At 66.7% G+C, this 21,996-nt stretch overlaps 1 protein-coding gene across 4 annotated transcripts in view; it reads right to left on the bottom strand.

The window, feature by feature from the left end:
• The window catches only part of KIF26A (kinesin family member 26A), a 40,573-nt gene extending 21,122 nt beyond the window's left edge, over nucleotides 1–19,451 (bottom strand). For 2 of the 4 annotated variants that reach the window (XM_059183288.1, XM_059183289.1), the window contains exons 1-3: nucleotides 19,220–19,451; nucleotides 16,416–16,661; nucleotides 5,105–5,557 (exon numbers count right to left, since the gene is read on the bottom strand). In XM_059183288.1, the coding sequence (XP_059039271.1) occupies nucleotides 5,105–5,557; nucleotides 16,416–16,661; nucleotides 19,220–19,357 (837 nt within the window). In that variant the 5' untranslated portion in view covers nucleotides 19,358–19,451. Of the gene's footprint in view, nucleotides 1–5,104; nucleotides 5,558–16,415; nucleotides 16,662–17,008; nucleotides 17,209–19,219 lie in introns of those variants that run through there. The other 2 variants (XM_059183291.1, XM_059183292.1) reach the window with 1 other exon arrangement.
• Between the last annotated feature and the right edge of the window lie 2,545 nt (nucleotides 19,452–21,996).

Genomic DNA, 21,996 nt, shown 5'->3' with positions numbered 1-21,996 from the left:
CTCCCCAGCTCCCAGGGCTGCGGCCGCTCCCCGGGGGGTTCGAGGACAGGTCAGCAGCAGAGAAGGGTGAACCTGAAACAGCTCAGGCCCTCACCCACCACACCCTGTCCCCTGCCTTGCCTCTGCCTAGAGGGCAGGAACTCCTATGCAGCCCTCAGAACCCAGCCCAGCCGGTCCTCTCCTTCCCCAGGCCCCTCCCTGCACCTGCCTCGTGTGCCCTGTCCAGGCCTCTCTGGCCCACTGACCCCGCCTCGGCTTCCTTCAGCCTGTCTAGTGCTTCCTGCACCCCACCCCCGGGAGTCATGGGGCCATGCTCAGCATCACGGTTTCCCATGCCGATGGCTTTCACGAGCACCTTTCATGTCCTCTCGCACGTACCTGGCCTCCTCCATGTCCTTGCGCTAACACCCTGCCGGCCCGTTGTAAGTGCCCCGTAAATGTGTCTCCCAGGAGCACACAGCCTAGCGGGGACGCAGACACAGGACAGACCTAGCCCACAGCTGGGAGGCGACCCCTGGACCTGAGGGAGTCGGGGCTGCTGGAACAGAGGGGATACCAGCTCACAGGGAACCTTCCAGAAGGAGGGTAAGCCAGGCCTAGACCCAGCCATCAAGAACCAGAAGCTGCTTCTCCTCCAGGGAGCTGCACGAGTAACGCGGCAGCCAGCCTCACGGACACCCCGCCGGCCCGGCCGTCTGCCTGTACCCCCACGCCCGTCTCACACACACACACACCCTGGCCTCAAACGTGGGTTCCTCCTGCACCCCCAGAAGCACCTGCTCCCTGAGAAAGAGCGGACTCGAACGAGCAGAGCGGAGGGAAGGGACTGGGACGTTCTGCCACATCCGCGGGGACTGCTGGGGCGGGCGCTCCTCAGAGCGGGGCTGGGTTCAGAGGCTCGCCCACCCCGTGCCCACCCTGGCTCCACCCAGCCCCCGGGGTGTCTGCCATGGTGCCCAGGCCCAGTAGCCCAGGCCAGGCCGGGTCACTCTGTTCAGTGAGGCACCCTGGACAGCAGGGGACCGAAGCAGGGGTAGGGTCACAGAGGGGACAGAGCAGCCGCACCATGGCCGTCCACGGCCACTCCGTCCACGTCCGGGCCAGCCCACCATCACATGCAGCCTGCCCGCCTCCAGCCAGAACGCTCTGACCCCACCCGGCGAGGGCGCAGGCCGCCCGCACTGACCTGTCTCGGGAGTCCCACAGACGCCTCAGCTCCACCGTCCCACGAGCTGCCGAGACACGGCTCCGGCCACCGGGCTGGCCCCTGCCGATTCTGCCAGAAGCAGAAGCCAGGCATGCCAAAAGACACCGGAGGCGGCGGGAGGGAGGGGGCGGGAGGGGTGACCACAACAGGAGGACGGAAGAGAGGGGTGCGGGGGGGGGGGGGGGCGGCGGACGCCGAACAAAACAAGATGGAGGCAGCGGAGAAGCCACGAGAGAGAAGCATGAGGAGCGGAGAGCGTGAGGCAGGCCACGCCGTGCCACGGGCCCCCGGAGGCACCCAACTCCAGCCAGCACCGGCGGGGCGTGCCGGGATTCCGGGGAGCACCGTCTGGGAAGCACCAGACTAACCCTGCTCAGGAACCATCTGGGCCCGAGCTCTGGCACGAGAAGGACCACATTTGCCTGACCCTCGGGACGAACACCTCACTGGGGGCCATCTCAAGCCGGACGGTGGGGACAGCCAAGGGGGCAGGGGGCCAGGAACAGCGAGGCCGGGGTCGTGCAGACGCTCTCAACCCGGCACGGGGCACTGGCGGTTCACTGGGCGAAGCCAGCTGCCTCTCAGAGCCCCGCCTGATCACAGACAGGGCCTCGGGCCAAGGACGTCCTGACCCCAGCAAGCGCCTTGTCCCACCCCCACCTCCCGTCACAGAAGCAGTTTCCCCGCAGCACGTGGAGGAGGAGGCTGTCGGGTCCGACGTCCATTCTACAGTGGGTAAACCGCGGCCCAGAGCGAGGGCACCAGCAATGGGCCAGATCAGAGACAGGCCAGAGCCCTCTACCTTCTGCCAGTCACACTCCTGAGGCCGGGCGGACACCCACCTGAGACCCCGCCGGGGACGGCAGGGACAAGGGGAGGCAAGCAGGCTGCTACAGGGGCCAGCGACACCCGCTCCCAGGCCCCCACCAAAATGACCTCACCTCCTGTCTGTACATCAAAGACATGTGCAGCACCTCCTCCAGGAAGCCCTCCAGCTTCCCTATCCAGGCTGGGCCTCCACGGCCCCACATCCACGGAGCACCACTGGACACTGGGGAGGTGGAATGAGCCAGAAAGGGCCAAGCTCTGGGCTCCCAGACGAGGGAGGCGGGCTTTGGTTTTGACTACAGCTGTGGCTAGCTCTCCAGATGGCCACGCCCCCGACCTGACCCCACACAGGCCACAGGGCAGGCTCCTCCCAGCCACAGCACCCAGAATGTTCCAGGCCCTCAGAGCCTTGGTTCCCTGCCCCCCTCCAAAGACGATCCCTGCCACAATCTGCCTCCTCCCCACACTCTAGATCGGAGGGCTGCTGCCCGGCGCTCCCAGCTAGCCCGAACGGTGTCGCGCCCCGGGCTGCAGATGGGCCGTGGGAGACCCTCACCGCACACCCTCCAGGAGCATTCCCTCGCGACGGTTGAACATTCCAGAGCCACCTCTAGCAATCGATGCCCCAGTTCCGGGGAAATCTCCTCATCTGAATCCTAAAGTTCTATTATGCGTCTAATCATCTCCCCACTGATCGCCAGCGCGGTCGTCTAAGGATAAATCCATTCTCGCCCGCCCCGAACGCGATCGATGTGGACGTAAAACAGAGAAAAGCTTCAATGGCCACGTTTTACAACGTGCTGGCTGTTGGCGGGGCTGCCCAGCCAGAGGCCAGCGACACCCGCCTCCGAGGCCCAAGGAAGCATAAAGCCTGCCCACGCCGGCTGCACAGAGCCTCCTTGCTCCCACTGGCAGCTCCTGTCCCTCCTCTCCCTCCTGGGCACTCTCACCGGGAAGGCCAACCGCCCTCTCCGCCCAGCACTCCAGGCCCCAGTAAGACAAGCATTCGGCTCCCTCCCCAGGTAAGGATTCCTCTGGCTATTGCCAGTGGCCCCCATAGTCCCTAGGCACCTGACCACACCTCATGCTGGGCCGCCATCTCTGCTTCCCACTGGGCCCAGCTCAATGTCACTTCCTCCAGGAAGCTACCCCGCTCTCCTGAGCTTCCCCGTCAGCTCAGTGCTGCCCCCCAGCACATGCCGCCCGGGCAGCTCAGCTCTCAGGCCAGGAGGCACCGTGCGCGCTTGGTGGGGGCTGGCTGCCTCTTCCTCCCTCACCCCAGGACTCAACAAAGGAGGAGTCAGAAGCAGCCAGACCACACCCGGGGGCCATCTGCACACCAACCAGAAGCTGGTTCAAGACCCGAAGTTCTTCCCTGAGCCCCTGTGCCCCCCATCCCCAAGCTGCCAAGGGCCAGAGAGGCCCCAAGGACAGAGTGCCCTCTGGAGGACTGGCCCCGCAATGGGCCGCAGGATCCAGCTTCCAGCAAGGGCAAGATCTCTCCGAAGGCTGTGCTGGACGTACTGATGTTGACCTGGCCCTGGACTTAGAAGGGCCCACGAGCCCAGGGCGGGGACAGGGCAGGGTCTGTCCTGCTTCAGGACTGTATGTGACCTTATCCCAGCAGCTGGGGACCTTCCTATGCCTCCATCTGCCCAGCCCCATGGGGCACAGGGCCCATAGGGAAGGCTTACCGCTGCTCTACTTCGGAGACACTCACTGGGCAGCCTGTGCAGCCAGCTCTGCTGTGACTGGAGAACAACTTGCTTTCATACTCAGCCACGGTCTCGGCCTCTGGCTCCAGAGGAGGGCGACACCGGTGGAAGTCGGGGTGCTTCTCCATGTATCCGCACACATCATCGCAGCCTGTCCCAGGCCCCCAACCTCTCTTCCACCTTCCCTGCTCCCTGTCACAGCCCTCCCTCCGACAAGGCTCACACCTCCAGGAAGGCCTCAGGCTTCACACCTCCAGGGAGGCCTCAGGCTTCACACCTCTGGGCCTCCACACAGAGGGTTCCTTCTGCTTAGAAGGTCCTTCCTACTTGTTTGCCTGATGAACCCTGTGCTGGGCTGTCAGTCTCAGTCCGCTAAAAGGGTGGGAACCGCCGAAGGCACAGACCTTCAGGAGAAGGTATCCCCTGAGGCTCGGGCAAAGCAGCCTTCCCAGGGCGGCCCCCAAGACAGTGAGCTCACGTATGACCCAAACCAGCTCCCCCAGTGCCCCAGGAGAATCCCCCTCCCAACTCCTATCCTGGATAGTTTCTGCTTGATGAAAAACTGGGGGCATGGCAGTCACTGGGAGAAACCACCAGAAGCCCAGCCCTGTGACCGGTGGGAATGCGGCTGGCCCCAGCTCCACCCTCCAAGGCCGGCCAGCTTCATCCCAACCCACGCAAGTGACACCGGCCCAGAGCTTTGCCGGAGGACACATGGTCCGAGTCCACGGCAACCACAGCACCCACTGGTGCCCAGAGCTGGTCCCACGGAGGCCGTGCCCCCTGGTGTGGGCAGTGATCTGGTGCACCCGAGAGCCTCTGTGGGGGCCACTCTGCAGCCAACTGAAAAGAGGTGTCTCCTGAGAGGCCACGGGAGCAGACACAGACCTCCCCCACCACCTACACTCCGAGCTCTGCCCGCTGAGCCACAGCCTCGGGGGCACCTGGCATGGCAGCTGCTGGAGATCCCTCCTCACAAGGAGATGCTCCCCTGCCACTCACCCTGAGAAGGAGGGTCTGACCTGTCCCGGGAGCCCTCCCGCCAGCCCACGGCACCACACGTGCCCTCAGAAGCAGGGGCAGCCCATACCCGTCCCGGCCATGCCCGCAGGGGCCTCATGAAGGGAGAGCACCGGGGGCACGGGAGGACTCTGCCCGTGGGAACCCCGCCGGCCGGCTGGATGCAGCCTCCCCCCCATGTGCTCGGCTCCTTGACGCAGCGGGGAGCCGCTGAGCCTGCGCAGTACGGGCCATGCAGAGACGTGGAAGGGACCCCCAGGAGGGAGCCCAGAGTCGGACCCCGCGGCCCGGTGGCCTCAGGAGGCAAGCCACCCACCCAGCCGCGTGGACTCACCAGGCAGGATGGCGGCAGGAAGCTGTTGACCCTTGAGACGCTCCACATGCCCTCCAGGCACTGCTGAGCCTGGATGGTGACTGTGCTCAGGGCTCCGCCCAGGCCAGCCGGGGCCACCGACACCTGGACGCTGGGCCCAGAGGGCCAGGCCAGCCCCTTCCTCTTGTCCGGCCCCGCCCGGCCCGGCTGCCTCCCCGGCGGGCCCGCAGGCACGGACGCATCCCGCAGGCTGGTCCCGGAGCCGGGGCTGGAGGGCACGAGGCCCGGGCCTCCATGGGGGGCGTCGGGGGCGTCACGGCTGGCGGGAGCCTGCAGCAGCCGCAGGGCCTCCCGCGTCAGCTGGGTCAGGTGCGTGGCGCAGACGTCACAGCGGCGCTCGGCCTCCGGGCGGCAGGCGGGCAGGACCCCGGGGGCCGGCAGCTTGTCGAGGAGCAACGCAGAGAGGCAAGGGTCCTGGGGAGGGAGCAAGGAACAGAGCGGTCAGTGCCCCGGGACCCTGCCCCTGGGGCCTCACCTCCACAGCACAGGCCGCTGTGCCACCCTGGGCACAGCTGGGGCCGCTGCATCACCCCAACTGATGAATGAGCCCCCAACGGATTCGTCTGCACGAGCCCAGCAGGAAAATAATTATCGGAGCTTCACAGGGAGGCCAGCGGCGCCCCGACAGCTCCCGGCCTCCCCCGCCCTCATTACCACACTCGCTCCGGGCTAACGAGGCTTCGGCACGCTGCCCCCCGGCCAAGAGCCAGGCCACCGGGAGCCCGGGCCAGGGGGTTAAAAAGCAGCCAGGAGGCCAGCAGAAAGCAGCGCCAGACCACCCCCCACAGACTTGATGTGTGCAGTTGGCACCCCGGGGCCCCCGCAAGTGAGAGCGACGTCCGTCCAGAGCCACAAGGGGCCCCCTGGCTTACAGCCCTGCTCCAGCCCTGCTCTTTCCCTGCTGGAAAGAGAAGTGCGGTCCCAGGCTCACCCCTCCCACAGAAGTCACCAGGGACACCAGGAGGGGCGAGGACGGACACACTGGGGCTAGCTGGCAAGGAGGCAGGAAGCTCCGTGCCCAGCCCGTGCTCGACCACAGGCAGGGACGTGGTCCCCGGGGCCTGTGTGGCATGGTGACTGCCACTGCGGCCCTGTTCCCCCCACTGTGCACTGCACGAGGGGCACACATGGCTGTCTCTGTGAGCCTGATGCCCAGAAAGGGTGAAGGACAGGAGCCAGGGCAGCCCAGAGCCTGGAGGTCAGGGAGGGCTTCCGGGAAGAGGTGACACCTCTGGAAGGAAGAGGAAGAGAGAGCCAATCCTCAGAAGGATCCTCACTGGAAAAACGCTATCAAGAGTCCTATCCCAGGGCTCATGCCCTGTCCCTCAACCACCCCACCAGGCTCTGATGGGGCTCCTCCCAGGGGCAGCCCCGTGGGGATCAGGCTCTAAGCCAAGGCCAGCCCCTCCTCCTCCTCCCCTCCCCTGGGAGGTAAGGCCCAGCCACAGGTGCCTGCCCAGGGCAGCCCCTTGACAAAGCACTGGCCCAGCCCAGCGGTGGCCATGACCACCCAGGACTTTCCCAGGGCTCTCCAGAGAACCAACCTCAAATGCAGGGCTACGTCTTCACTGTGCCCAGCTGGGCCACTTAGCTGGACCTCAAGCTGCCCCCTCCCTGACCCCAGCAGGGGCCTGCGACAACTTCCCAGGGCTGGAGCCTTCCCCTACCTGGCCCCAGGCCGCTCCCTACAGCTTCCCCCAATACACCCATTACTCAGAAGAGGAAACTGAGGCCACCATCCCACCAGGTGCATCTCATTCACCCCAGCCAGGCTCCCCAGCCCTGAACTGTGGCCCGCCCAACCCCACGCACAGACCCTGGGGACCAGCTATGGGGGGTGGCCTTGCTGAGAGGGGGCGCCGGCTCTGCTGTCCCTTCCGCGGGACCACCCGCGCTCCCTGGAAGCCCCGCGTGGCCTCGGCCTCAGACCACAGCTGTCCCCACGCGCCCCAAGTAGATCAGTTCCCATGAAAGGGTGGCCCCCGGCCAGGCCCGCCACACCAGCCACCTGACTTGCGGGTCCCTCCAGAAGGCCTGGATTCTCTCTGGCGAGGTCCAGAGTGCCCCACGTCCGGTCCCCATGAGCGGACGCCCCGAGCCGCCCTGCCGCCCAGCTTCCCTGCGAGCTGCGGAGGCCGGGGGAAGCTCGGCCAGAGCCCCCACCGGCGCTGGCACGTGGGGCCACAGATGTAACCCAGACGCCAGTCCCCCAGCCACAGGCCAGGCTCGTCCATGTCACTGCCCTGCCTGTTTTCCAGGGCCCTGCTCTGATTACTCCAGCTTTTCCACTCGGCGGGAGGCTGCTAATGTGGCGGGTGTGAGGGAAGGAAGGCCTGCTAAAGCCATTAGCGACTTGAAAGGCAGCCCAGCTCCACCCAGCTCCCCCCCACCGCCAAACCCCCTCCAAGCCAGACCCAGCTGCCCATTGTTCCAGTGCCTCTGCCTGGCCTGGGGACCTCAGGCCTCTGGGGAAGCCCCGTGGCACCCCCTGCGTGGCCAGCACAGAGGAGGCAGGAAGGAAAGGCAGGGCAGGGGTGGGGGAGTTCACTGACCTAAGCCCGCCCCGGCCCCCCACCAGCACCTGGGTGGGGACGGGGGAGGGGGCGCTGGCGGCAAGGCGACAGGAAGCCAGAGCAAACCCCCCTCCCAGCTGTGTCATCAGGAATTCAGATGGCAGCTGGCAGGGAGGCCCCAGGCCCGCCAAGGCCTCAGGCTCTGGGCATCGAAGCCCCAGGAGGGCACCGAGGAGGTCTGCTTCGGTGGGGGGCGGGGAGGCAGAGCCCACACCAAACCCAGGTCCCGCTTCACAAGCCCCCAGGAGGCCCAGCCCAGACACACCTGGGGCCGTCCCAGGCCAAAGCCCACCATGGGGCCACCCACCCCTCCCCCACCCTGGTAGCCAGGGGGCCCCCATCACTGGGGAAGGCCCAGCTGACACCCCAGGGCCACAGGGACCTCTTGGCACAAGGGCAGGGGCATCTCCAAAACCTTTGTCTCATGTCATACGCACGAGAGACAGAGACACAGAGCCCTGCCCTGGGTGACCACACAGAGTCCCCACCCGACCCCAAGCCCCTCGGACAGAGGCTGGGCCGGCTCTGGGCAGGGCAAGGCAAGGAGCGCTCGCTGCTCAGATGAACTGGGAAGGCTTGTGGGGCAGCCTTCTCCTCTCCCAGACATGGGGCCTCTGGGCAGCTCCCAGTGTCCACAGGCCCGAGCCCCAGAGGGGATGCTGGCCCATTTTCAGGAATTTTGACCCCCGAGAACACCAGCGGCCACACGACTCATCCACTACCCCTTCTCTGAGCCCAGCACCTTCAGAAAGACAGTGATTACCCCACCGCAAAATATTACTTTTCATTTCCTCTCCACAGTCTAATTAAACAGATATTTTACTTGCATTTGGAAAATGTTTTTCTTAATTTGATTCAATTTAGCATTGCGCACCACCCACCCATCACGCCGCTGGGGTTTTAGGGAGCCCACCCCCCCTTAAAGTAACGACTTGCCATGTTTCATCTCCTTTCTGGGTTCTCCAAGTTGCTTTAAGTAATCTTTTCATTTTCTCCCGCATCGGAGGCCAGAGGGACTTCTCCGGGGATGAGCCGCCGGGAGAGGCCTCTCCCAGCCCAGGCCCAGCGGAGCCCACCCACAGGGCGGGACAGGAGCTGACCAGAGCCCCAAGCTGAGGCCAACACGGGAGGAAGGAAGGGGCTCTGCTCCCTGGTTGGGAGAAACCCCAGACCTCAGAGCTACAAGACGACTCTCCCTGGGCCGGTCACCCTGTCTTTAGAAAGGGGGCCCACTGGCAGACCCTCTAGGGGGACTAAGAGACCCAAACACCATGCCTGGAGGAGCGCCCTGAGGCCTGGGGGTGCCCCTCCCTGGCCCCTCCCACCAACCAGGCCCCTCACCAAGGCCCCAACTGTCAGCCAGAGGCCCTGCCCACCCATGTCCCCTGAGTGTGGCAGGAAAACCTGGGACCCCTGAGCCAGACCGTCACCCATCTGCCGGCAGAATCCTGGAGACCCCTCCAGGCCCATGAGTCTGCAGTTCCGAAAGCCCCAGAGAAGCCTCCAGCTCCCCTCCTCTGCCAGAGGCCAGGGTGGGGAGAGTGGGGGAGGGGTGCAGCCAGGCCCACCCAGCACGGACTGGCACCTGGCCCTGAGGCCCCGTGCCAGGCACCAGCCAGCTGGGCAGCTCAGGACACACACTAGTTCATTGAGACCCTTCAATGGCCTCCCCTGTCCTCCACCCAACGCCACACAAGCATGGTGGGGACCGTGGCGGCCGAAGGCAAGATCAGCAGGATGGCCTCGACCAGGGGAAGGGGACGGAGAGCCCCGCGTCCCAGGAGCGCCGCCACTCAGAGGAGGCGCTCCACGCACTTCCGGGAGCCTGGGGCTCACCCAGACGTGGCTCTCAGTCCGTGGCTCTCAGTCCGAGTCTGCAGGTGTGGCTGCAGCCCCCAGGGACTTCATTCTCATCCAAGCAACGGGCACAGCAGAGTCTCACCACGAGGGTGGGGCCCACGCTGTGCCCTACAAGCCAGGCCGTGCCCAGGGCTCCCGATGCCACTCAGCAGGACTCGGAACCCCAGGGAGGCTGGACGGGCCAGCCAAGGGCAGGTACAGATGCGGGAGAGGAACCTGCCCCTGAGCCAGGCCCTCACGCTCTCCTGCTGGGAACCTCGGCACACAGCCCCTGGCTGCAGCTGTTGAATCAAAGCATGGCCCGGACACTCCAGGCCCCAACCTCTGTTCCCGGGCTGGAGTCTGACTCCCGTCCACCACACCCTGACCCTTGACCCCATCCTGGTTTCCCCTGTGTCTACCTGGCACCCTGGGACAGTCTCCATGCATGCTCTGGCCACCCCCATCTTGGAGCTCCTCGTGTTCCCTCCCCCAGGGACCTCCACCCCCTCTCTGTGGGTGTAATTCCAACCGAGATCAAATGCCACTTCCTCCAGGAGGCCCTCCAAGATGCCCCGCTGCAGAGCCCTCTCTCCCAGGCCCACAGCACTTCAGTTATCCCCACAAACCCTGGAGGGAGAGCAGCCAGGGCGAGAGGTCTTGGGCTCCGTGGGCACCCCTCCGCCTGCTATTGCCTCCCTCACCACGTAGGGTGGTCGGGCTCAGTGTGCTTTTCTCAGAGGCCTGCGGCCTTCCCATCGGCCCAGCTCCCTGCCCGCTCTCCGAAGCCCCACCGGCCAGGTACCCCGGGTGTCCGCCCTGAGGCTTCTCTCCCCACCAGGCCTCAGGGCGTTCGGAGAGATGAGGGGTCCCCCTCCCCACGGGGCCAGCCCCTCCCACAGCATGAACCCAGCCAACCCTATTCGCTGATCCCCCAGCGGAGAAGATGGACGCGAGGCAGAACGGACCCCACGGTCACCTCGGGATCCAGCACGCAGACACACCACCGCCAGGCAGCCCCCGGCCTCCAGCCGGGCCACTGCGCGGGCTGGATCAGAGCCAGAGCCCAGGGGCCACGGACCCATGTCCACACACATCCACGCCGCTGGGAACCATGTCGCTCCCCCTGCTACACTGAGCCTGAGCCTGAGGCCCTCGGACCAGCGAGCTTGGGCAACAAGGCTGGGGATCCAAGTGTGGAAGGTTTGAGAAGGAATGGGGCCCAGGGAAGGGGACCCCAGGGACGAGATCCGGAGACCCATGGCCACATTAAGGGCAACCACCAAACAAGCCACACAGAAATGACTTCCAGACAATCCCTTGGGTTTTAGACAGGCCAAGTCTGTGCGGCTGGGCTCTGGCCTTGCGCTGTAGCTGTGAAGGGGGGACAGTGACTTTTAGGAACAGCAGGGTATTGGGCAGGCCCACGACTGGCAGGTTCCACCTGGAAACGGGCAGCAGCGCAGGCCAGCATCCATCACACAAGGTCGGAGGGGAACACAGAGCCCCTGGCCCTGGGCCACGTGGGACTATACATCTGCCAGCTCCAGGCGCCTGGCAGAGCCCACCCACCCCTGCCCCAGCCCAGCCGCAAGAGCTGAAGCCTGGGTGCTGCTGGGGGTTGGGGGACCGGTCCAAGACCAGACCAGATGAGGCCAAGAAGCCCCTCCCACGGGGGGCCAAAGACCCTGCACATAGCCCCATGGGGGTCCCCCAGCCACAAAACGTGACACCAAAAGTGAAACTCCCCCCCTTTAACCCAGGGGGAGCAAGGGACTCAGCCCTCCCTGACCCTGCTCCTCTCCACAGAGAGGCAGCGAGGCCGGTCACCACCGCACACACCCCTGGCTCAGCCCTACCTCCGAGAGCACCCAGAGCCCCTCAAGCAAACTCCCTCCCGAGAGGCATGAGGGCTGGGACTGCAGGGCCCACACCCGGCCAGCTCCTTCACCCTGCCCAGGCTTGGTCCCCTGCGGTGGCCTGGGAGCCTCCGAGCCGCACAGACAGATGCCTTCCCAGCCGAGTCGTCCGAGCCCCCTGCCAGCTGGGAGACCGCCCAGCCAGCAGCCCCAGGGAGCTCCCGCCCCTCAAACACCTCCCCGGCTGCTCCTGGGGCACACTGCGCATGCCAGGGTCCCGGTCTGTGGAGCCCCAAGGCAGACGGCAGCCCTGGCTCAGAGGCAGTCCCAGAAACCGGCAGAGCTCAGGCCAGACTCAAAACAGTGCACAGAACAGGGTTCAGGGACCCAGAGCAGGCAGCAAATGTCCCACACCGGCCAGGCTCTGCCCTGCTCTCCCGGGACCCGAGGCCAGTGGGACAGCAGACCCAGGACCCCACTCTTGCATGTCAGTGCAAGCAGAGCTGAAGGCCATGGACAGAGCCTGGAAGGCTTCCTGGAGGGGAGAGTGACAGGGGAATGCTGAGCTGGCAGAAGTGCCACCCCCTCCCCAGGAACCACAGAGACAAGCAAGAGGGTCTCCAGGACACCAGCCGTAGGAGCCTGGTGAGGTAGGAGCCTGGTTAGGTTAGGACGGCAGCCGGTGCCCCTCCCCAGGAGCCTTCAGACTTGGGGTCCAGCTCAGTGCAAAGCCAACGCCTGGGGGCTGCTAGAGCAGTCAGGGACCAGCAGCAGTGGTCCTGGAGCCCACCGCAGGGCTAAGAGGAGGAGACCCCCTGCCAGGGTGAGGAAGAGCCTGCAAGAGCTGAGTGAGAATTGATCCCTGCCTCCCCCAGGGGCACTAATCCCTTCAGCAGCAGTAATGACACGGCCAACGTCACCGGTCTCTGGGAGAGCCACCACCTCCACAGGACCCGTCTGATGGCCCGTCTGATGGCGGGGCGGGGGGCGGGGGGCAGGGGGCGGGGGGTGGGTTCCTGGCCTCCGCCACACCAAGGAGGGTAAGGGTCGCCATCCTCCACGGAGGCTGTCACCCGGGGTGGGGGAGGGGAAGGCAGGAATCCAGCCAGGCAGCGGTGGGGCTGAAATCCGCAGGGGTGAGGGAGGAAAAGCCTGGTCACTTAGTCATTCAACAAACGTCTCCGGGTTACCTGGACCCCATGCCTGCCCTGACAGAGCTCCCGGCCTCGGGGCAGCACAGAGGGCACAGAAGCCACACAGTGGTCAAGGGGTGTAAAGGGGCTGAGAAAGGACCAGGTCAGGGGGCAGCAGTGGTGGCCTCCCAGAGATGGGGGAAGGGGAAGCTCACGGGGTAGGCGGGGGCTCATGACCACGGAGAAGCAGCGGGAGCTGTGTACTGAGTGAAGCCGGCCAGCACGTCTGAGTGTCCCACCACGGTCAGCCGCGTGGGCACCAGTACCAGGGATGCTGGAGACTGGGGTGGGGGTCTGCCGACAGAGCGTGGACAGGACAAGGGCCAGGGGTCTGCAAAAGCAGCATCTGTGACAGACCACCATGGGAGGGAGAGAGAGGATGGGGCTTTCAGGCAGAGGTGACCCCGTGTGCAAGGGTGCGCCTCCCGGGGAGCCTCGGCCTAACAGGGCCAGGCCAGGCCAGGCCAGGCTAGCAGGACTGGGACCGGCCAGAGACCCCGTCTAATGGGTCCACAGTTCAGCAAGGCCCCTCTGGGGGCCCTGAGGGTGGGAGCTGGGGCGGGGCAGGCATCGGGCACTGAACTGGAAGGGGCGCTGACAGGGTCTGCAGGAACCTGGAGGAACCTTAATGGGCGAGGACACAGAATGGGCAAGGCCAGGGCCTGGGGTTCTGGGGGAATGAGAAGGACAGAGGGGCCAGTGCTCGGCGGGGGGCACTCAGGTGTGCGGAAGAGGAAGGCCGGCTTTGGTCCCTTCGAGGGAGGTGTCCCAAGCCCCTAGCCAACTTCTCAGAGGCAGGGCCCCCTGCAGAGGGGGCATCGGGAGCTCAGAGCAGGGAACTGGCAGGGTGGTCTGGGGACGCTGGGGCCCCGGGGAGGAGAAAGGTGTCTGTAGCAAGGCCCACAGTGGGCAGGGCCCCGGGAGGCTGCGGAACAGTCCAGAAGCCATGGCTCCAGGCCATGGAAGGGTCCCGAAGGGTCACCTGAACACAAGGCCTGGGGAACCTGGTAAGAGAAGAGGAGGACGCACTGGGGCGGCGGGGGGGGGGGGGGGTCAGCGGGGACTGTCCAGCCTGAAGGCCCCCCTCTGGGTGTCTCTGCACACCCAGGCCCACTGCCCTTCCAGGCACGGGTAGGACACCCTCCCAGGCTACACTTGGGCAGGCAGAGCACGTTCCCTGCCCGTGACCCCCAGCAGCATCAGGGCACAGTGTTATCCACTCCCCACAGAAGACCTCCCTCATTGGGGACCACAGTCACTCTCACTTCCCCCATGGGGAAACTGAGGCAGGCACAGATTGAAGAGAGGACAGAGGCAAGGGAGAGGCAGGCCACCTAAAGCCTGCGCAGGGTTCCAACTGCCCCCACTCGACCCCAGGGGGGCCAAGACCCAGGCACAGAATGACACCCAAGCAAAGCAGTGAGGGCTGGGCTGTTCGAGCCGCTGTGTGCGGGCACTGCTCTACCTGCCCACGAAATGGGTACGAAACAGTCCCGGGGCTCCACAAACCTGCCCCAGGCCCCAGAGCAGACAGCTTCTGCCAGTAAAGAGGAAGGGCAAGGAGCCAGCTGGGCAGAGCCCTGGCCGGGACTCCAGGGGCACAGGATGGGGTGACCTGGGGCTAGCTAACATCCACTGTCCCTCTACCCTCGAAAGCCTCTCTCTCCACCTGAGATCAAGCCGGAACCCCTAAGGAGAGCGCCTCCAATAGCCAGGGTGGGGTCTGGCTCCAGCCCCACCACGGGAGCCCAGCGAGGCCCCCCACCCGGAGTCTGAAGTGCCGTCCTTATGAAATTCATCTCTGCATGACGAACACCAGGAACGGCCCTGCGGAAAATCCTAGAACACCAACTCCGTGCTCCAGTGCCGTGCTGGCCTCAGAACAGAGCCTAGGGCTCCTGGACGTGGGCCAGGCTCGAAGGAGCACCGGGCTCACCCAAAGCCGGTCACACACAGGTCCCCCCCAGCTACCTCCCTAACCAAAAGCAGAAGCAGGTCCCTGCACATGTCCCAGAGCACACTTCGCAGCCCTCCCTGAAGGGAGTTCTGGGGCAGGTGGACCAGGCCCCAGCTGAGAGTCAGCCGGGACGCCGGGGAAAGCCTGGGTTGCCCAGGTCAGTGACACCTACCAAGGTCCCAGGGTCTCAAGTCCCAACCCCCATGTCCCTTGGCTTGGGTGGCTTAGCCCTAGGGCCTTGAGCCCCCCAAGATCTGCTTCGACCCTCACAGGGAAAACAATGAAAATGCTTGGGCAAAGCACCCTCCAGGTTGGATCCCACTCCCAGAAGGGCCCCAGGAGGCTACACCCATCTGACAAAGGAGGAAACGCAGCATGGGAGGGGCTGCAGACCAGGAACAAAGCACGGGACCCCGTCTGCTGGGTGAGCATGCTGCTGGGTACGCGGGGCAGCCAGGAAATGGGGTGAGCCCCCACCTGGCACCGAGGGGTACTGCCGAACTCAGAATAGGCTAGGGCAGGTGCAGGTGCAGGAGAGCACTCTGGGTGGTCAAGAGGTTTCCCTGATCAGTGTGGGCAGGAGGAGACCACAGAGCCCCGCCCCCGCCCCCATGAGGGGCTCTCCCCACCAGGACTCCACTCCCCCCAACCATCTGGCCTCACGCCCAACACCACCCGCAAAACCCAGCTCAGTCCCTGAAGCCCCTCCTCTCCTGGGCCTGTTTCCCCTACTGGGTAATAAGACCGCCCGGGAGCTCTGACAGGCCCCCAGGAAGCCTGTCCCACACCCTCTCATGGGAGCCTGCGGGTCCTCTGCTGCCTCTCAACCAGATTCAGGCCATCTGGGGGCACAGAGCTTGGGAAGGCTGCACCCCACTCAGAACAGCAGATCTGGAGGGTGCAGCCCCCTCCCCCACCCGGGGCAGGCCGCAGGTCCCCCCCTCCAGGCCATAGAAACCAGACTCCCTCCCCTCCCCTCCCCGCCCCTGCCCAAGACAGGAACACCGGGGGACCCCCTGGAACCCCAGCGCTTGCCCCATCCCGCGGCGGCTGGGAGAACTATATTTAGCTTCAATGGGGATTATGCAGACTTCCCAAGAAGGCTTTCAAAGACTGAAGGTCCGGCGGGAAGGGCTTCCTCTGGAGACCCCCACCTTCCCAGGCTTTGCAAACTTCCAGGGCTCATTGTTCCTTGAACAATGGTCCCAGCTCCTTCCAAGGCCAGGGCGAACCCATTGGCTGGAGAATCTGGCAGAGCCCCCTTCACCGGCAAACACCTAGCTGTTGGGGCCCAGCCCCTCCGTTCCCAAATGGGTGGCCACCACCTAAGGTGGCAAAGCCCCAGGCTGTGTCCCACACACAATTCTTATTCATGACCCAGGGAAAGGGGGAAGGCAGGGCCCCCCTCATAGCGGCAGGCCCCCCTCTGGTCCTCCAAGCCCTCTGGCCCCAGGTGTGCAATTTCCAGACACCTGGCTGGGGGCCCAGGAGCCCCAAGGGCAACAAGGCGCGGAGTAACCTCTTGCTGCTGGCAGGACAGGAGCCGTCCCGCCCAGGGTGGAGTCCACGCCATCCCCGTCTCCCTTCCCCCTCCCAGACACACACTGGGATTCCAGCTGTGGGACATCTGTGGCTCCGGGGAGAAACGCCCGCCCAGCCCCCCTCCGATCCCACCGCGGAGCCTCTTAGAACTGCTGCAACTCACGCACCGCGCGTCACAGAAGGGGAAACCGAGGCCCAGGGAGCAGAAGAACTAGACGAAAAACGCTCGGTGCAACGTCGCTCCCTCCGGGACCCTGGGTCTCCCAAGTGGCAGCCCGGGAGAAGACGGTCCGAGGAAGGTCCACTTACCCGGAGGGGCGTCCCGGGCCCGCTGACCAGCTTCCACGCCTGTCGCTTGAGCTCGGCGAGCTTCGTGTGGCAGTGGCGGCACCAGCCACCTCCGCCCGCCGAGTGGCCCTGCTCGGCGCCCGCACCGGCGCCCTCGGGCGCAGGGCGGCTGCCGCATGGGTCCTGCTCGGGCCCGCTGGGCAGCCTCTTGCGGGAGGACACCTCCAGCAGCTGCAGCGGCTCGCGGGCCGGGCCGCCCTCGGCCACCTGCGGGGGTGGGGGCAGAAGCGGACGTGAGCCTGGGCCCCCGAGCAGCGCCGCCCCGGGACCCAGCCCCGCGGACTGCAGGACGCAGCGCGTCGGGGACGCAGAGTGCGGCACTCGGCAAAGTTCGGAGCGCCGGCCGCCAGCCGGCCGCCCACCCTCCGCGCGCAGCCGCGAGGTCGGGATCTGGGTCCCTCCCAGCAGGAGGCCCGGCGCCCCCCCCCCCCGCTCAGCTCCAGGCGCGGCCCCCAGGGGGCGCATTGCACCCCGCGAGCCAGCATCCTCGGCGTCCGGGACCCCGGCTCGGGGCGCCCGCCGCCGCCTCCCTCTCGTGGCCCGGCCGCGCGTACCGCGGGTGCTGCCGCGCACAGGGGGGAGCCGCGGCCGCCCATGGCCGGCGCGCGGGAAGGGCCGCGCGGGCGCTTCGGGCGGCGCGGGCTCTCGGGGTCGCCGCGGCTACGTGATCCGGCCCGGGGGAGCCCCCATGGTCCGGCCGGCCGCTCCGAAGTTGGCTGCGCCGGCGAGTGCGGGAGAGCGCGCGGCGGCCGCGGCGGCGGGAGTGCCAGGGAGGCGAGGGCGGGGCAGGGTGGGGGCGGGGCTCCGGGGGCGGGGGCGGGGCCGGGGGAGCCGGGCTCCGGGAAGGCCGGCCCGCCCCGCCCAAGCCCGGCGCTCGGCGGCGCGTGGGGGAGGGGGCCCTCCTCGACGCGCGGCCCCTCCCACTCCCAGGACCCCAACCTGTTAGGCGAGTCCCAGCCGGAGGGAGGGGCGCAGGAGGGCCTCCGGGAGATAGCCGGCGCACTGGCGCGCATGCGCTTCCCTGCTCCTCTCCCGGGACAGTGGGGTCCGCGCGTCCCCGGGGACGCCCCAACCCGCGCCTCACTTTACGCGCGAGGACACTGAGGCGGCAGAGAGAAAGGGCCCAAGGTCACACAGCTAGGGAGGACGAGGAAGGAGCTGAACCCCGACCCCGACTCCCCCTCGCTTTTCCCCGCAAATCCCGCGCGCTCCGCGGGTCGCGGACCACCCTTGGGGTCTAACAATCGCACGTAGGTGCTCGTCGCCGCGGGGTGCGCCTCGGAGCGTGCAGCGCCTGCGTCCGAGTCCGCTCCGCGAGTCTGCGAGGGGCACGCGTACGGGGCAGCCTCGCGTGTGCAGGAAAGTGGGTGTGCGCGCTGCGCGCCCGGGAGGCCGGAGGCGGCGCGCGGCGGGCCCGGGGGATGCGCGGGGGACCTGTTGTCGCCGGCCTGGCAGATGGGACTTAGCTCCGGAATTAATTGCCTGTTTGTCTCCGGCTGAGAGGTCGCCCCCCTTCTCGGCGACCGGTTGCTCCCGCTCCAGCCCGGCCCGAAGAGGCGCCGCTCCCCGAGGCGCAGGCCGCTCCGGGTCAGCCCGACAGCCGGGTCCCGCTCGCAGGGCGCGGCCGCGAGCTTCCCGTGGCGCGAGCGCCCCCTGCCGCCCGCCGCGCTCTCCGTCCCGCGGCTCCGGGGAGACCCGGCGCCGCGAGTCCCGGCAAGACGGTCCGGGGCCCAGGAAGGGCCCAGCCAGAGAAGGGGCCGCGGGCGGGCGGTGGTCCGGTCGGAGACCCCGGCCCGCGGCTCCCCGCGCAGGCAAACCCTCACGCAGTTCGGACTGCGCCTTGACTGGCCTGCACCCCCCAATTACGTCTTGCCCCGCACCCTTTTACTTGGAATGTCCTCCCCGTCCACGCACGCACTCCCCCAAAATGAACAGCGGCTCGTAACACCTTCCCGCCCTGCTTTCCGAGTCACTTGCGGTCCGCCAGTGATGGGTGCGGGGAATAAAGTGGGCAGGGGCTCCCCACTCTGGCTCCGCAGTCCCACGGCCTCCAGCGCCTTTCCCCCCGCCCCAGCCGGGGCCCGGAAGCTCGGGCCGTGTCCTATCTCGTCTCGGCCGTGGGGGGGAAACGGGCGTCAGCCCCGTCCGCGTCTGGGTGCCGCGGGGCCGTCCCGCGCCGCATCGCCTTCAGACAGCACCGGTCCCCGCCCTTCAGTTAGTCTGGGACACACGCGCGCGCACACACACGGGCCCGGGGCGTGCGGCTCTGAGCCACGCACACACCCCACACAGGCGCCCGCAGAAACGCCCCGTTGCCGACGCCCCCCGGGGCCGGTCTCGCCCGCAACTTCGGCGGGTCGGCACCGCCGCCGCACTCGGGGAAGCACACGTACGCACACCCCACACCCGCGCTCCGGGAGCCCGCACACAGCCGGGCAGAACCCGCAGGTGCACGCAGGACCTGGAGTCACCTCGGGGACCCCGGGTCTGCCGCGAGACCCCTGGCCCCCGGCAAGGCGCGCAGTGGGACCGGAGTCCCCGCGCTGCTCTCCGGCGCCAGCTGACCGCCTCGGCTCCCCAGCACAGCCTCGGGGGAGAGGGAGACGCGGGCAGCGCTGACAGGGAAAGAGTGGCCGCGGGTGCCTAGCGCGGCCTGCGGGACGCCGCCGGACCTGCTGCCTCCTTCCCGGCGCCGCCTCCTCGGCCGCGGCAAAGTGGCGGGACAGCGCCTCTGCCGCCCGCGGGTCCCGCCGCTCGGCCCTCACCTTGGCTCGCCGCCGCAGGAGGTGGCTGGTGAAGCCCAGGATGATCTCCGAGTCCAGACAGAGCGCCCCCATCTCCAGCAGGCTGGGCGCCTTGCGGGGCGCGCCGCGGGGCGGCTCGGGCGGCCCGGGCAGCGCCATGGAGGAGCGGAGCGCGGGGAGCGGAGCGCGAAGAGCGGCCGGGAGCTCCTCCCGCCGCCGCCGCCAGCACCGCCAGCACCGCCAGCACCGCCACCGCCTCCTCGCTCGCGCGCTCACTGGACGCGCGCCCGCCGCCGCCGCCGCCGCGCCCCGCACCGCGCAGGGCCGCCCGCCAGGCCCCTAGTCGTCCGCGGTCCGCGCCCGCGGCCCCCGCGCTCGCGCCGCGCGCCCCCGCGCTCCGGCCCCGCCCGCCCGCGCCGACAGCGCCCCCTCCGCCGGGCAGACGAGCCAGACGCCGGGCCGTGCGGGCCGGAGGGGGGGTGGCGCGGAGAACTGTAGGCCCAGTTGCTGTGCGGCGGGGGACGGCGGGGGACCAGGACCCGGCCTGGGGCCGCACTCCCTGCCTCGTGGGCCCCTGCCAGGTGCCTGGCCCGGGAGCTCAGGGCTGGGGGAGGCGGCGCTGAGCAGGACTTCCGGAAACCTCTGTGGACAGGGGACACGTCTCCGCTCTTCCCCTCTCGAGTCCGTCCCGGGGAGTCTCAGTCCCTGGAGACGCGTAGGGAGCCCAGCGGCTTTGTGCTCCCCACTCTGGCCATGCCCCGGAACGCCCCTGTCTAGGGTGGCTGCACGGAAGCCCACATCCCAAGCCCCAGCCTCGGCCTGTGAACAGAACGCCAATTCCGCCACCACGAGCAGCTTCTCTGCCCCTACCAGACCCCTCTGGCCGCTCCAGTGACTCCCCATGGGCTGGAAGACTCTTGCTGGTCTCCTGGCCAGGCCAAATTATGGTCGGAGCTGGGGATGGATCAGGGGTAGATCTGCCCAGATAACAACACCAAGCCATGCGTGGCTCCTATTGTGTGCGGTCCCCAGGAGAAGCGGACAGAAGGGGTCAGCGGGACACCTGCTTGGGGGTGGGGGGCATTGGGCAGACAGACAAGGTTGCCTACATAACCTGGGTCCCTGGGGAAGGTCTTCAAGTGCTAAGGGGAGGCGGTGTCCAGAATGGTGCTAGGAGGGTGGGCCTTGAACAGGACCTGGAAGGTAAGCACCAACCGGGAAAAGATTGGAGAGCAGTCGGGACTGGGGGTCAGCATGCTGGCCCTTCCAGAAGCCCTGCTATGCAGATGGAAGGACCCAACAGCTTGGCTAGGGTGCTATCACTGGGCCAGCCAGGCCATCCCCTCGGCCCCATGGAAGGACCATGGACTCTTCCCCCCCCCCCAAAATTCCCTGTGGCCCAGGAGACCCTGGTGCTCCCCAGGTTACTCCCCTGACCCCCATAGATGGCCGCTGAAGGAGACAGTTTCCACCTGACTGCACCCAACAAACACATGGTCAACATCTTATCTGCGGGCCACAAGGCCAGCGACAGCCAGCACCCTGCCCCAACCCAGGCTTCAGGTCAGGGGAGACACCCCAGGAGGAGCTGTCCCCTCTCCACCCCCATCGTCACCCTGGGCCTGGGATAGAGATCAGGACAAGCTGTTGGAGGGGCCTGAGTCCCGCCCCTCCAGCTCCCCATCTCCAGCCCCCTCCTCTGGGTTCCTAAAGTCTGGATTTAGGGGGCACTGAGCTCCAACAGGCCACCCTGGGGAACTCCCACCTTCTCCCCTCCCCCCAGAGGCAGGCACTGGGGAGAACTGTCCTGCCTCCCCCCCTTCTAAGACCCCAAGCCTGGGGGTGGGGTCCCTCCAGTGGACCCAGCTCTTCTGGGAGGAGGCTGCCCGCCATCTCAATGAATTGATTGAAGTCATCGTGTAGATTTTTTTTTTAATGTTTAATTTACCAAGCACGAGGCATGGGTCAGAACGGTCCCCGGGGAAATCTAGGCCAAGGGAGCAAAACAGAAAACCCCCTGCAATCACGCAGACTTCTCGTGGGATTAATTGCTGGACTCAGCTTCCGATCTATTTCAGGGAGGCAGGAGGACACTGGCCTGGCGTGGCCAGATTCCGGCATCAGGTGTGGGGAGCCCTGAGCCCAGCATACCAGCATCTCCCCAGGACTGCAGGGACAGTAGGAGTCCTTCCTGCCCCCTCTACTCACAGACTAGTCCCTCCTGGGCCCAACGCCCTGTGGTGACCTCCAGCTCAACCCCACAGCAGGCTTGAAAAGAAGGGGCCAGTCCTCTCGGTCAGCAGTGGGAGGGCTGGGCAGCCCCTCGCACCCTGACATGCCCCACGGTGCCCTCAGGAGAACCAGCAGTCTCTGCGGTGGAGGAAAACTGGACCCAAGGCCTAACACTTGACCCACCGTGACAGCGCACGCAGATCAAAACCCAGAGCTCTTAGAAAGAAGCCCCAGACACACTGTAGGGTAGGGGCGGGTTTATCTTTCTAGAGATTTCTGCCACTAAAGGCCTGGACCCTTTGGGGAAGAGTCATTGCCTCCGAGTAGAGGAGATGGTGCAGGCAGGGAGAAGCTTACACTTACCCATCACGTCCCTTCGCGTGGTTTTACCTCCTGCGGGACCATAACCAGGGCTGTGAGTATCTAATAAAGAGACAGGGAAGCGTCAGAGGGCCTGAGGTCAGATGATCTGAGGGTGGGCCCTAGAGATGCACTCATCTCCTCCAAGACGGGGAGAGAAAGAAATTTCCCCCTCGTCTCAAGGGGGCCTCGGGACCCTCCCACGC

The sequence above is a fragment of the Mustela lutreola genome, chromosome 7 (assembly GCF_030435805.1).
Source record: "Mustela lutreola isolate mMusLut2 chromosome 7, mMusLut2.pri, whole genome shotgun sequence".
Taxonomy (NCBI): domain Eukaryota; kingdom Metazoa; phylum Chordata; class Mammalia; order Carnivora; family Mustelidae; genus Mustela; species Mustela lutreola.
This window is presented reverse-complemented; position numbering and strand designations above follow the sequence as displayed.